This window comes from Arachis stenosperma, chromosome 5, assembly GCF_014773155.1.
Source record: "Arachis stenosperma cultivar V10309 chromosome 5, arast.V10309.gnm1.PFL2, whole genome shotgun sequence".
Lineage (NCBI taxonomy): Eukaryota > Viridiplantae > Streptophyta > Magnoliopsida > Fabales > Fabaceae > Arachis > Arachis stenosperma.
The window spans coordinates 7,067,448-7,080,536 of NC_080381.1; the positions used below are offsets into that span (position 1 = coordinate 7,067,448).

The window sequence follows — 13,089 nt, forward strand, 5'->3', positions numbered from 1 at the left end:
ATATGGTTGATATGTCACTTCCTCAATTATGCCACTAAACTACTAATTAGTTGTGGTTTGGACTCTAGAAGGGATTGAAGAACAAACATTATTTATAATTTTGTTATAGTATGTCACTTTCATAATTTACTACTTTAATCTTAAATACCACGAAGATAAGTTTCACAACTAATATTAAAATCATGGAAGCAAACCATTATTTGTTTATGAATTGGCATACTACTAATCACATCTACGTAAAATTTCCCGGATATATGTTATAACATATTTAGCAGTCATTTTTTGAAAGATATACTTTACGGTGTAACGATATTGCTCCATTGTTATAACATACGATAAATAATATGATATCGTTTAACTAATAGAAGAATTAATTTGACTTACCATTATATTTTCCATGAACTAATATAACTAAAAAATTTTAAAAAACAGATTATCCTTAAAATACAAATTTGAATATTAACCGTTACAATAAGTCTAGTCTCTTCTTCGTTCTCCACTGTATCAGTAGGGCACTGGCCCAGGCATAATCATAATTTTGTAAAATGTTCTCTATATTGTAATAATGATTTATGAACAGTTTGCCCCCTAAATATGAAGATGACAAATGTGGCATCCTCGAGTCTATGACACAAGTCAATGAAAAAGATGATTATATTCTGTTACACACACAAGGAAAACTGGCAAGGCTAGGTCATAGGTGACTAGATAGTTGTGAAGGACAACCTTAGCTGAATTTAGCACTCACGCCAGACAAGAATAGAAGAAATTCCCTGAACCCTGTAACCAAAAGTCGATCGGATCGTATTGATAACGCCCAACAGAGAGCAACAGTGTGGTGTGGTTAAACCATTTACATAGTGGGGAAATTCGCATATCTGCCATGGAATAAAGTCGTCAATAAATTTTCTAATATACTCTTCTCTACTTATTCATACTGTTTGGTAAGCCAGCCAGTTGCGTCAATCAATCAAATCCAGATGCAACAGATCATGATTGCAACCTGCGATTTCCAATGAAGAGACAGAGGGAAACACAAACTGGACAAAATGATTCTATTCTTGTAACTGATACACCTATTGTTATTGTACAAATCCTCAATTGGGATGCAATTAATATTTTTCTCTCACTCTCGTGTCAATTTTCCCATATGCAAAGATTATTGCTATAATAAATGATACCAGTTTCTTTATTCTTTACAAATGGTACAAGCTTTGGATTGTTACCATGCAGAAAAATCTTTAAATTCACCAGTGGCAGCTCCAGCTTTTCTTTTCTTGCCTACAACGGCTGTACTGGTTGTTGACTCAGGCTGTTGAGCAGTTCTGGCTTTCAAGTACTTGCCAACACCACCACCAACCGTACCTCCAGATTCTAATGTTCCAGCTCCAGGATTGCTATACCATGATCCCACCTTACTCTAAATTATAAACAAGAAAAGAAACAAGTCCACGGGATTAGTCAACAGAAAACCTTAAAGAAATGAGAAAACACAACCAGTAAAAGGAACAAACATTATCTTCATCCTCGATCTTCTCTTTTTCTTTATCCTGCTCATCTTCCTCATCTGGTTCTGTATAAGGATTCACAAAAATTGTGACACTTGTTATCTTGATTTCTTCCTGAAAGACCCAAACAAAAAAAGTATTTAGAACATTATGAATTAAATGTATCACTTAGCCGTTGCTCTGTAAGCTCAACTATTTAAACCATTGAATGCTTGGCACCGTTTAACAAACAAGTTCTCGAGTCATGATGAGACGCAGCATTGTATATATGAGATAGTAAAAGTATAAACCTCTCGTAAAGGGGCAGAATATTGTAATCCGACGTGATTTTAAGTTACAATGATATTTAGTACCCACTTTAGAGCAAAAATTCAATGCATGAAACCAAAGATGAATAGCTAAAAACATGTATGTACACAGCAGAAGAATATGCTTATTTTAAAGCTTATTCATATTTCTTGACCGTGTACTTTAGTTGAACAGGAATGCAGTTGATAAAATTAAAATTGGACCCAAGTAAAAAGCAGGGCAATCAATTGCATCGATACCAATAAGAATACATGACTCACCAGGGGCCGATCATTATCATCAACGGGAACCTTTTCCATTGCTGCTAATGTAGTCAAGCCACCAACTACTGCTCCAAATACTGTGTGTTTAAAGTTTAAATGTTTTGCGGACTTGTACAAGATGAAAAACTGGGAACCATTCGTGTGTGGACCACTATTTGCCATGCTAACCACACCTCTTCCAGAATGAACTAATTTAGAGTTAAGCTCGTCTTTAAAAGGCTGTCCCCATATTGATTCACCACCTTTTCCAGTACCAGTAGGATCACCGCCTTGTATCATAAAATTCCTGCATATAGAGGATAGTAAGACATCATAATACTATGTTAGCCTTGATTTGGTCCAGCTAGAAAGAGAAATTCAAACAGAAAGGTTCTCGTCCTACCGAATGTTTCGATGAAAAGCAACTCCATTGTAATATCCACGTTCACAAAGAGTGATAAAGTTCTCGCATGTCCTTGGTGTTATATCACAGTGCAGCTCAATGTTCAAATCACCGTGTGTTGTATGCAGTTGTACATATCCTTTCTTCTTTGGATTCTTCTCAACTTTCACATATTCAAAGTCATTTTTGGTAACCGGATCAAATGATGTTGAAGTGAATGACCGGGAAGCAGCTCCAGTAGTGTAACGGCTTTTCACCTAAAATAGAAAAATTGCAATTAAACGTTGTTAACAATAGGGCAGTGGTTAGACCCCCACTGGTCAGGTCCTTGCATTATGTAGTACACAGAAATGGTCATTAGATTATTCCTATGACCTCCCTAAATCTAGTAAGTGGTTATAAGGAGGTTCCATTGAGTAACTTACCAGCTTTGCATTCACTGCTTCCCTATCACCAGCCATGTGCATAGCTATTCTAGCAGCTGTTTTATCACTAGAAGAGGCTTTAGCAGCAGCTGCACTTCTTCCATGTACAGCAGCAGATGCAGCATCTACAATACTAAAAGCCTGAGGAGCTTTAGTCTCTCCATTTTGATCTGATTTGGAATCTTCTTTAACACGGGATCTTGCAGCTAAGATGGCAGCAAGTGCAGCAGCTCTTTCTTGTTGTGCCTTGCCACCACCTCCCCCATGCATTGCAGTTTCCTTTCCTTTCTCAGTTCCAAGCTCTAGAAGCATTTGCTTGATATCTCCCGACACATTTATGTTATAGGTTGGATCTGATCTCATTTTCTGTATTTCTGAGAAAATAAAATTGAAGGTATCAGACCTACTACTAATTACAACAATGAAAGCAGTGACATCATCATCATATGATTTATAGTAGCTCACAAAAGATGAAGCTTCAGGCTGTAGCATACCTTCGTCGTCAATTTTCAAACTATTTTTGACATGATCAAAATCCAGCAGAACCTTCTTGTCAAGTGCATTAGGATTCTACAAAGAAACACAAGAATTAACAAGATTTAAAAACAAGCCAATGAAAGACAAAAAAATGGATAAAGCAGTTTCATCCAAAACAACTAACCTGAATAGTTATAAGATCATCCTTCGTGAATGGCTCATCAGTGAGCAGCTCTTTCCAGTTTTTCGTTTTGATGTTTAATTCTTTGACAGCCTATTTTCCATAATTTACACCAATATAAAAACTATTTACGCAAGTAAACTAGCATTATCAACAACATGGATCATATAAAAACAAACCTCATAGCAAAACACATTTCCTGTAGTCTTCACGGCGACAATATGTGTAAATTCAGTGAAAACTTTGTTTAGCACAGGACATTGATATTCTCCTGCAGAATAACAAAGAAATGTTAGTCAATAGTAACATATAGGAAACCCAACCAGGAAAACATTATATAGCCTACACCCCTTACCCACTCCTTCCCCAAACAACAGAAACCATATTATCATGGGAGACTGCTTCAGCAATACAAAAGATCCACAAAAATACTAGCAAAATTATCTCAAAGAAAAATTCTGCCAGAGCTTAGTTGAATTTGCAAAAGCATTCACTTAGAAAACATTACTAATGTAACATAACAACAATATCCATAAAGAGCGGAATGCACATACAAGTTTCTAATAATGATCAAACAATTAGAAGGAAACAGTCATTGTCATTTCCTACGTTCAACACCTCTCCAACAATGACGAACCAATGGGAACTTATTATATTTCAATTTGCAGGTTGAGTCACATACTTAGTATAAGAAGCAAGCAGATAAACCAAAATATTAATCTAAAGAAGAATCCAAAACTGTAAATCAATCATCCCAATGAAATAAATCAACACAATTTGAAGAACGAACGAAAAGGAAAAGCAAACTAAATCCTATGAAACACTGAACCACAGCAGAGAAAGACAAAAAAAACCTTCAGAATTCTTGTGGAAAGTTAGTGGAATGAGATCTTCCTGCTTGAGTGGAGCTCCAGTGACGGGGTGTTTCCCATATTTAACAATATACGGGGTGATGTTCCTGCAACCAAATTGCAAACCCAATTTATTAGATTACAGCCAATTAAGTTTAGATTTTTTTTAAAAAAAAGGGAAGTAAAAACACTTGCAATGGATTGCAGAAACTCACATAACATCGAAAACACTCCCATCAGCTGTGCACACCGGATATTCAAACGGAGTAAACGTAAGCCTGAATCGTTAAAAAAGTAAAAGGTGAAGACATAATCATCGTGAAAGGAGGAAAATAAGAGTGAGAGGGAGAGTAGTTACGCGCAGCAATAGAAAGGAAGGCGTTTGAAGGGGGTGCGATTCTCTTTGGATTTGGCACCACCCCATTCGGTGGCCCACTCCGTTTTGGTGATGAACATCCTATCCTTGCTATGCTGCTTCTTCCCCATTGCGTCGTTTCTGAAATCACCTGCTACCTGCCTACCTAGGGCTTCTTAAATTTACCACCCTGTTTCCTTACTTTGCAGCTAGGAATGCACACACAGGAAGGTTGCGAGAACCAAACCGGTCAATGAACCGGTAAGATAACTGGTTCAATGGTTCAACCGGTTTAATTAATTATTATTAAAAAATTCAACATATAATTTCAAATATTTAAATTCAATCATTTCTAACCTAATAAAATTCAAAATTCCACAATTCTACATAATGTTCTACCACCAAAAAAAACATTAACAACCAATTTTTTAACTAAACACAAGCACTAATCATCACTAATTGGTAATCATCAGAAAATCAGCAATTCAGAATAAGCAAATATCAACAAAATCAATATTATTAACTCAGCAACTCGGAGTTAAACCCAGCGGCTCACAATTAAGCCCAACTCCAACTCAGAATTGAACAAGCAAAAATAAATTGAAGATACCCCAATTCCAAACAAAACACAATAATTTATATCAGATGCAAGGAAATGCATTGATGCCACAAAGATATCCCATGTAAACCTTTAAGAATTATAGGAAAATTTCCTTAAAGCATGTACAAATAGCTCTTGAGAATGATATCTTACAACTTCTAGCAGAAAACACATATTTAAACAAAATATATGGACTAAACTTTCAGTATGAGAAATAAATCATTATAAAATGCAGCAGAAACTATATCATTAAGTTGACTGTAGTAGAACCTTGTATGCAAAAAGCAAAGGTGTAATAATGGTGCTTATTATCAACATAAATAGCACCAACTAAGATGAATCAAATGTGGCCACAACTTTCAAAGCAACTGAAACTTCAACCAACGATTGTAATTTTGAAGCTGCTTGGATCGTGCTAGTAATGATGGCAGGAAAGAAAAGTACTGAAATTGCTAATTTAATTATTTTGATTTATTACAACCAAATCATGAAAATATTCAGAAATGCATGTAAGAACTGGAAATCAAAGCATACAGAAAACAGAGGACCTATACCGAGACATCGAAGTGTGAAATAAATGTTTTCAAAGTACATAACATCATAGACGAGATAAGACATCTCCTAACAGATAAAACATAAGAAAAAGTGGGGTGCATACATGTGCTATAGATGTAAAGCATTCAGCAGAGAGAGAGCACGAAGAGACGACGACCGGCAAGCCTTCGCGACGGCGACGCCACAGCGCGACTTTTGTACGACGGCGAGGAGGGGGGTTTCGGGTTTCGGCGGTGAATTTGAGGCTTTGAGCTCGACCTTGACGCCGAGAGAAGAGGAACGATGAGAAGAACCCGCAACAAGCGACGACAGCGAGGAGAAGGGTTCGGCTGGAGTGCGATGGACGATGGTGGCTGCTTTCTGCAAGGCTGCGGTGGCTGAGGCTGCGGGACTAGGGTTCTTTATTTCTTCAATTTCCAGTTTCCAGAGAGAAAGAGAGGAGTGGGACCGGGCCGTTTGGGGGATAACTCATTAGGGATTTTTTTTTTCTTTGAAGGTGAAAACGGCGCCGTTTTAAAATGGTTTACCGAACCAAAAACCCTTCAAAACTGGTCGGTTCTGGCAGTTTACCGATTAATTATCGGTTCAACCAGTTTTATTAACCAATTTTTCAGACGGTTTATAAGACTAACCGAACTAATTTGGTGATTGATTTTCGATTAAACCAATTGAACCGACAAATTTGGTTCGATTTTTAGAACTATGACTCACAACACACAACAGCATATAAAACTGATAAAAAAATATAAAAAAAATTAAACATGATTAAAAAATAACATTATAATTTAATGTCATATTTTTTTTTACTGAAAACTGACCGGGTCAAACCGATTCTAATGGTCCAATGCTTGTTCGATTCGACGAGTGACTCGGTCCGACCATGTGATTAGATGACCAGATTTTCGGTCAAACCGGTCGAATTGAACCAAATTTGATAACTATAAACTCACTTCCACAGTTATTAAAATCAAACTGGTAATTAATCCGGTCAACCCGATCATAATAAAATAAAGACAAAAAATTATAAAAATAAAATTAAAATTAAAAGTTAAAATACATGTCCTCACAAACATAAAAACAAGTATCAATTTTTATACATAACTATTGATATAAAAAGAGATAATAAATTAATCACTAATATAAAATACTTTCTCAATTTAAATAAATAAGTGAGAATAAAATTCATTTGATGATACTTGTTCTTGAGATGGTAGTATTTTTTATGGTATTTGTGACGAAGATATTTTTTAAATTCTAGTAAAAAAAGAGCAAACAAAAAATTTTATCTTCGCAATAATTTTTAACAACAAATTCAATTCAACGATAATCATCAACAAAAAAAATTTTGTTAAGTGATTATTTCAACAATGAAACAAATTCAAAATTCAATGACGATTGTTACTAACCAATTCAATTCCGATCATTTTTAGCAACAAAAAATTTAACTAAATAATTATTCAGCAACACAACAACAATTTCAACAAATTCAAGCCAGTCCGAAATTTATGTAAACAGTATACGCTGACCATAATCTTCCTTATGAAAACTAGAGGGCTATGTTTAATTGTTTATTATGAAAAAGTAGAATGGATGCGTTTGTTTACTCTTGGTGGATAATTTCATTTCCACTAATATTAAAGACAACAAAGGTAATGCTTGGAATTGTTGCTTCACATATGGGAACCCTATTTTCAAAACAGAAGGAAGCTATGGAATGTGTTGACTAATAGCATTGATTTAAGGAATGAACCTGGATGTCTTATGGGTAATTTTAATGAGATCCTAAGCCAAGGAAAAAATGGGCAAGCAACTGAAGCCTAAAGTCCAAATCGAAGAGTTCAGTGAATTTGTTCACAAAAATGCACTTATGGATTTGGAGCTAAAAGGCAACAAATTCACATGGTTCAGCAACTCAAGAGAAGGTTTTGTCACAAGAGAAAGGCTTGATAGAGCTCTTGTGAATTGAAAATGGAGAGAGATGTTTGAAAGTGCATCACTAACGGCCTTGTCAGCAATCTCATCTGACCATTGCCCTCTTATTCTCAAGTTGAAGTCGGAACAAAGGAGTCAAAAATTGTCTAGATATGAAAACTTTTGGGATGGCACTGAGGGCTGCAGTGACACCATAAAAAAAGGGGTGGGGCTCACAAGATTGCAATGGAGAAGAATGGGAGGATTTGTCAAAGAGAATAAACAATTGCAAGAAGGAGCTCATGTCATGGAGCAAGACACGTTCAAAAGGGCAGACTAGAAAATCAACAAATGGAAGATTAAAATCCAAAAACTCTAAAATACTGCGCATACACTAGAGCAGCAAAAACAAATTTTGGAAGCCAAACAAGCTATTGCCGCATTATGGAAATAGGAGAAAAAAATACTGGGCAGAGAGCAAGAGTTAAGGTAGTGTTTGTTTTGACATATTGGGACAAAGGTTAGGAGACTGAGACTCAATATCATGTTTACTGGCTTAGAGACTGATACTAAAATTTTAATTTCTGTCTTCAAAATTTTCGTATTTCAGTACCTTTAAAAAATGAGAACACAGAAAACTGAAATTTTTAATGACAGACAGTGTTTTGAAATGGCGGTTATAGCGGCGCCATAACGGTATAGCGTGGCGGGTTTTGACCCTGCCGCCATTCACCGGACGCCGCGATGGGGTTATAACGGGGGGCGCCATGGCGGCCGCAATTGCGGTGGCGCCATGGCGGGACGCAATGAATATGGCGGAAATAGCGGGCTGTTTTAGGTTTTCCAGAAAAAATTGAGGGTAGTTTAGGTAATTTAATAAACCTAAGTCAGATCCCACTAACCACTAACCCTAATTTTCAGCCCCTCACTCATAACTCCTTCCTCTGCCTCTTGTTCAAAAAAAATCACTCTCTTTGTCTCTGTGCTCTCATCTCTACAACCCAGATTTCTTCACCAACCCTCATCCATCGCCGCCGTCCGTCGAGCCGTCAGTCGCGCCGCCCGTCGCGCCGCCCAACGCGCCGCTCGTCTCTGTTCTCTCAACACTACTGCTCATCACCTTTTGACACTGCTAGTTTGTGCCCCTTCTTCTCTGCTAGTCTGCTCCTATCTTTTTCTTTCCTCTCTTCCCTGCTGCCCATTCTTTCTCTGCCCATTCTTTCTCAATAATCAGTGACAGTGTTAAACTTCTCCTCCTCTATTTTTTTGTATTCAGTATACAATGTCCACTTCTAGACAAGCCCTTGATTCTAATGTTCCTACCCCTGCCTCTGCTGGTTCCACTGTTGGTGCTGCCCCTGTTGGTCTTGCTCCCGCTGCTCCTATCCGTTCTAATAGAGTTGACCCAGGCTGGAAATATATTAGTACAGTAGAAGAAGGAAATACCAATGACACCGTATGTACTTTTTGTGGAAAAATTATGAAAGGAGGCATCACACGGGAAAAAGAGCACTTAATGATCAAGCCTGGAAATGTTGCTAGATGTAAAATGGTTCCAAAAGATGTTATTGCTGAATTATGGGAGTATTACCATAAAAAAATAGAGGAAGACAAAGTGCCACCCCGGGAAGCACCGAAGAACAGAGTGTCAATGCTAGGAAACTTGACTTAGAGAGTTTGGGGTTCGGATTGTCGGAGGAAGATGCTCAAGGGATTGATGAACCTTATAATCCAGCTCCAATGGCAGCAGCTAGAGGGGGTGCAAGTAGTGCTAGAGGGGTGCAACTAGCATGAGAGGTCCAATGGACTTGTTTGTTAGAAAACCTGAAACTGCCATTGCAAGAAACAAAAGAGAGAAATTGAGGCAGCAGAACATCAAGGAAGCATGTAATAAGGAAGCAGTTCATAGAGTTCATCGATACATAGCACAGTGGTTCTACCAAGCTGGGATTCCATTGAACTCAGTAAAGTTGAAGAGTTTTCAAGAAATATTGTGGGCTGTTGGAAGCTTTGGTCCCAATTTACCTGCTCCCAGTTATCATGCTCTAAGGGTTCCACTGCTTAATGAGGAGTTGGATTACACCAAAGGATTGTTGAAGGGTCATAAAGAGCAATGGAAAAAGTATGGTTGCTCTATTATGTCAGATGCTTGGACGGATAAAAGGCAAAGGAGCAATATTAATTTTCTTGTAAACTCTTCAGCTGGGACAATGTTTTTGAAGTCTATTGATGCTTCTGATTATGTGAAGACTGGTGAGAAATTATTTGAGCTTCTTGATGATGTTGTCGAGGAAATTGGTGAGCACAACGTTGTTCAAGTTGTAACTGATAATGGGAGTAATTATGTTCTTGCTGGTAAGTTGCTGATGGAGAAAAGGCCAAATTTGTTTTGGACTCCTTGTGCTGCCCACTGTTTGGATTTTATGCTTGAGGACATTAGGAAGTTACCATTAATTCAAAAAACCATAAAAACGGCCATTTCATTGGTTAGCTTCATTTATAGTCACTCTAGCACGTTAGCTATGTTGAGAAGCTTCACAAATGGCAAGGAGTTGGTAAGGCATGCAGTCACCCGATTTGCCACTTCATTTTTCTCTTTGGAAAGGCTTTATGAGGAGAAAGGAAATTTGAGAAGAATGTTCACCTCAGATGAATGGGCAAAGAATAAGTTGTCAAAGGAGGCAAAGGGGAGGGAGGCAACAAAGATTGTTATCATGCCCTCTTTTTGGAATCATGTCAAGTACACCCTTAAGATTATGGGCCCTCTTGTTCGGGTGCTTAGACTTGTTGATGGAGAGAAGAAGCCACCAATGGGATATATTTATGAAGCAATGGAGAAGGCAAAGGAATGCATAATGAAAACATTTCTTAATGATGAGAGCAAGTACAATGATGTTTTTAAAATCATTGACAACAGATGGAATTGCCAACTTCATCGTCCGTTGCATGCAACCGGTCATTTTCTAAATGCTGAGTTGTTTTATGACAACCCTTGGATTGAACTGGATTTAGAAGTTACAAAGGGGTGGTTTGAGTGCATCACTAGATTGGTGCCAAGTCAAGCTGTGCAACAGAAGATATTGGAGGAGCAAGCACTATACAAGGCCGGCTATGGACTTTTTGGATTAGATTTTGCAAAATCTCAAAGGAAAAAGATTTCACCCGTTAAGATTGTTATAAATTTTACAAAGCTTTATAAATTTAGTTCGGTTAAACTATTAAAGGCTTAGATAAATTTATTTTAATTTTATAGCATTTTGGTGGCGGACATATGGGCATGAAGCTCCAAACATGCGAGACCTTGCTATCAAGATCTTGAGCTTGACTTGTAGTGCTTCTGGATGTGAGCGCAATTAGAGTATATTTGAGCACATTCATACTAAGAAAAGAAATAGGCTTGATCATGAAAGGATGGAGAGTTTGGTCTTCATAAAGTATAACCAACAACTCATCGAGAGGTACAACCTTAAAGATGAAGTTGACCCTATTGCACTCAATGATATTGATGAGTGTAATGAGTGGTTAGTGGGAGAAATTGGGACTGCCACCTTTCGAGATGATAGTGTGGATGATGATGCTGATTTCGTTCATCAAGATGATAACACTTTGAGTTGGAACCTTCTTTTTGAAGTAATGGAAGGACATGATCCTATAACAAATACTAGAAGACAACAAAATAAAAAAAGAAAAGAACCTGCAACTGCAAAAGGTGGTGCAAGGGGTGGACCAAGTGGGTCTAAGGCTTCAGAAAAAGGAAAAGAAAAGGCAGTAATTATGGAAGAGGAAGAACCAAAATTTGAAGATGAAGAGGATTCTGAAAATGAAGAAGAACAAGAAGAGGAGATTCAATTCAATGATACCAAATTAGAGGATGATGAGGGGGCAGAGGGACATGATAATAATCGTGTTAATTTGGATGACTTTGATGAGAGCTAGAATCTAGATGGTCTATAGTTTTTATGTTGTGTCTTCTATTTTATGGATTGCTTATGACTTTTGAGTTATGAACTTATGATTTGAACTTGATGTTATGTTTATTTGCTAAATTTGCTACTATATTTGCTATATTAATTGGATGTTTTATGACTAGAAAGTTGCTTATATAGATAGATTTTATAGTTTATTATATTTGTAATTTTTCTGCATATTTTTTTGTACATATATGTGTATTTTTTAGGTAATCCGCCATTTTCCGCAACGCCATCCGCTATAACTTTATGGCGGATTTTTGGCTCACCGCCATGAGCCGCCATCCGCAATAAAAAACTATGATGACGGAGACTGAAACTTTAATAATATTTTATACCTAAAATACTCCCATTTTAATTAATTAATTTCAACTTTACTCTTTGTGTAAATTAAATTAAAGTTTCATTCTTATTTCAGTTTGTGTCTCCTACCTTACACCAAACATAGCACTGAGACTTATTTCAGTCTCAATTTCTTAGTCTCTATCTTTCAGTCTCAATCTTTCTGTCTCTATCTCTCTTTTAAACACTATCTAAATGGTTGAAGAGAAGAGAAAAAAATACAATATTTTTTTATGCTACTATCCAAAGAAGAGACAGAAATAATATTAATAAAATTAAAGATGCTTCATGCCAATTAATAGAACAAGGGAAGATCTTAAATCTTATTGAATACCAGTACTCAGAATTATTCAAAACCGGGGGAAAAAAAGACACGGGGGGTATCATCACCAAAATTCCAAGGGTTAAAGATGATATGAAGTTATGAACAATGTACGTCCCTTCTAGAGCTTCTCTAAACAATAAAAAAAGGAACCAAGAAAGAGGTTGACGGCATCTGGTAGAAAATTTTCAACCAAATAAAACCAAATCCTCAAAATATTCTAACATTTGCCAGACTCATAGAAGTAGAATACATAGAAAGCATAGATCAATCAGAGCAATTGTAATATCATACCATACAATCTTACGTTTAAGCTGTAAAGCAGTGGTGGCAAAGTGTTATGACTTCTAAAAAAATACAAATATAGATATAATTGAAGGAAATTGTAACTAGGAGTCTTGAAGAAAAAGCTAAACAAGAACGTAACAGAAAATCGCAATTACACACGTTCAAATAAACATAAAACAGATAAACCAGATCAAAAGAAAGGGTAAAACATATATAAAGACCAGAGTTCTAAAATATACACTTATCGAGTTCTAGACTTAACCTGCGAAACTAAGGCTGGTTAGAGTATACATATATATATATATATATATATATACAACCCAAAAGTATCCCAAAAGATAAAAATACAAA

General features: G+C 36.6%; 3 protein-coding genes across 3 annotated transcripts; 2 read left to right on the plus strand and 1 right to left on the minus strand.

Annotated features, from left to right (window-relative positions):
* Positions 1–1,041: 1,041 nt before the first annotated feature.
* On the minus strand, positions 1,042–6,368 carry LOC130981936 (peptidyl-prolyl cis-trans isomerase CYP65). The gene is made up of 12 exons (XM_057905703.1): positions 6,011–6,368; positions 4,755–5,021; positions 4,612–4,674; positions 4,400–4,503; positions 3,725–3,816; positions 3,549–3,638; positions 3,382–3,457; positions 2,888–3,261; positions 2,463–2,719; positions 2,078–2,366; positions 1,515–1,622; positions 1,042–1,420 (listed from the first exon to the last, which is right to left on the minus strand). Exons 2-12 carry the CDS (start codon positions 4,880–4,882, stop codon positions 1,223–1,225), a joined length of 1,779 nt encoding a protein of 592 aa, XP_057761686.1. The 5' UTR covers positions 4,883–5,021; positions 6,011–6,368; the 3' UTR covers positions 1,042–1,222.
* Positions 6,369–9,608: 3,240 nt separating this feature from the next.
* On the plus strand, positions 9,609–11,048 carry LOC130980349 (uncharacterized). The gene has a single exon (XM_057904040.1). It carries the CDS (start codon positions 9,609–9,611, stop codon positions 11,046–11,048), a length of 1,440 nt encoding a protein of 479 aa, XP_057760023.1.
* A 181-nt stretch (positions 11,049–11,229) lies between these two features.
* On the plus strand, positions 11,230–11,754 carry LOC130980350 (uncharacterized). The gene has a single exon (XM_057904042.1). The coding sequence runs from the start codon at positions 11,230–11,232 to the stop codon at positions 11,752–11,754; it is 525 nt and encodes a 174-aa protein (XP_057760025.1).
* Positions 11,755–13,089: the final 1,335 nt, after the last annotated feature.

Coding starts and splice junctions, on each gene's coding strand:
- LOC130980350 (XM_057904042.1), top strand. CDS start 11,230: ATGGAGAGTTTGGTCTTCATAAAGTATAACCAACAACTCATCGAGAGG.
- LOC130980349 (XM_057904040.1), top strand. CDS start 9,609: ATGAGAGGTCCAATGGACTTGTTTGTTAGAAAACCTGAAACTGCCATT.
- LOC130981936 (XM_057905703.1), bottom strand. CDS start 4,882: ATGGGGAAGAAGCAGCATAGCAAGGATAGGATGTTCATCACCAAAACG. Junction 3,639..3,724: donor GAAATGTGTTTTGCTATGAG/GTTTGTTTTTAT, acceptor TATGGAAAATAG/GCTGTCAAAGAATTAAACAT. Junction 3,262..3,381: donor TTTGAAAATTGACGACGAAG/GTATGCTACAGC, acceptor TTATTTTCTCAG/AAATACAGAAAATGAGATCA.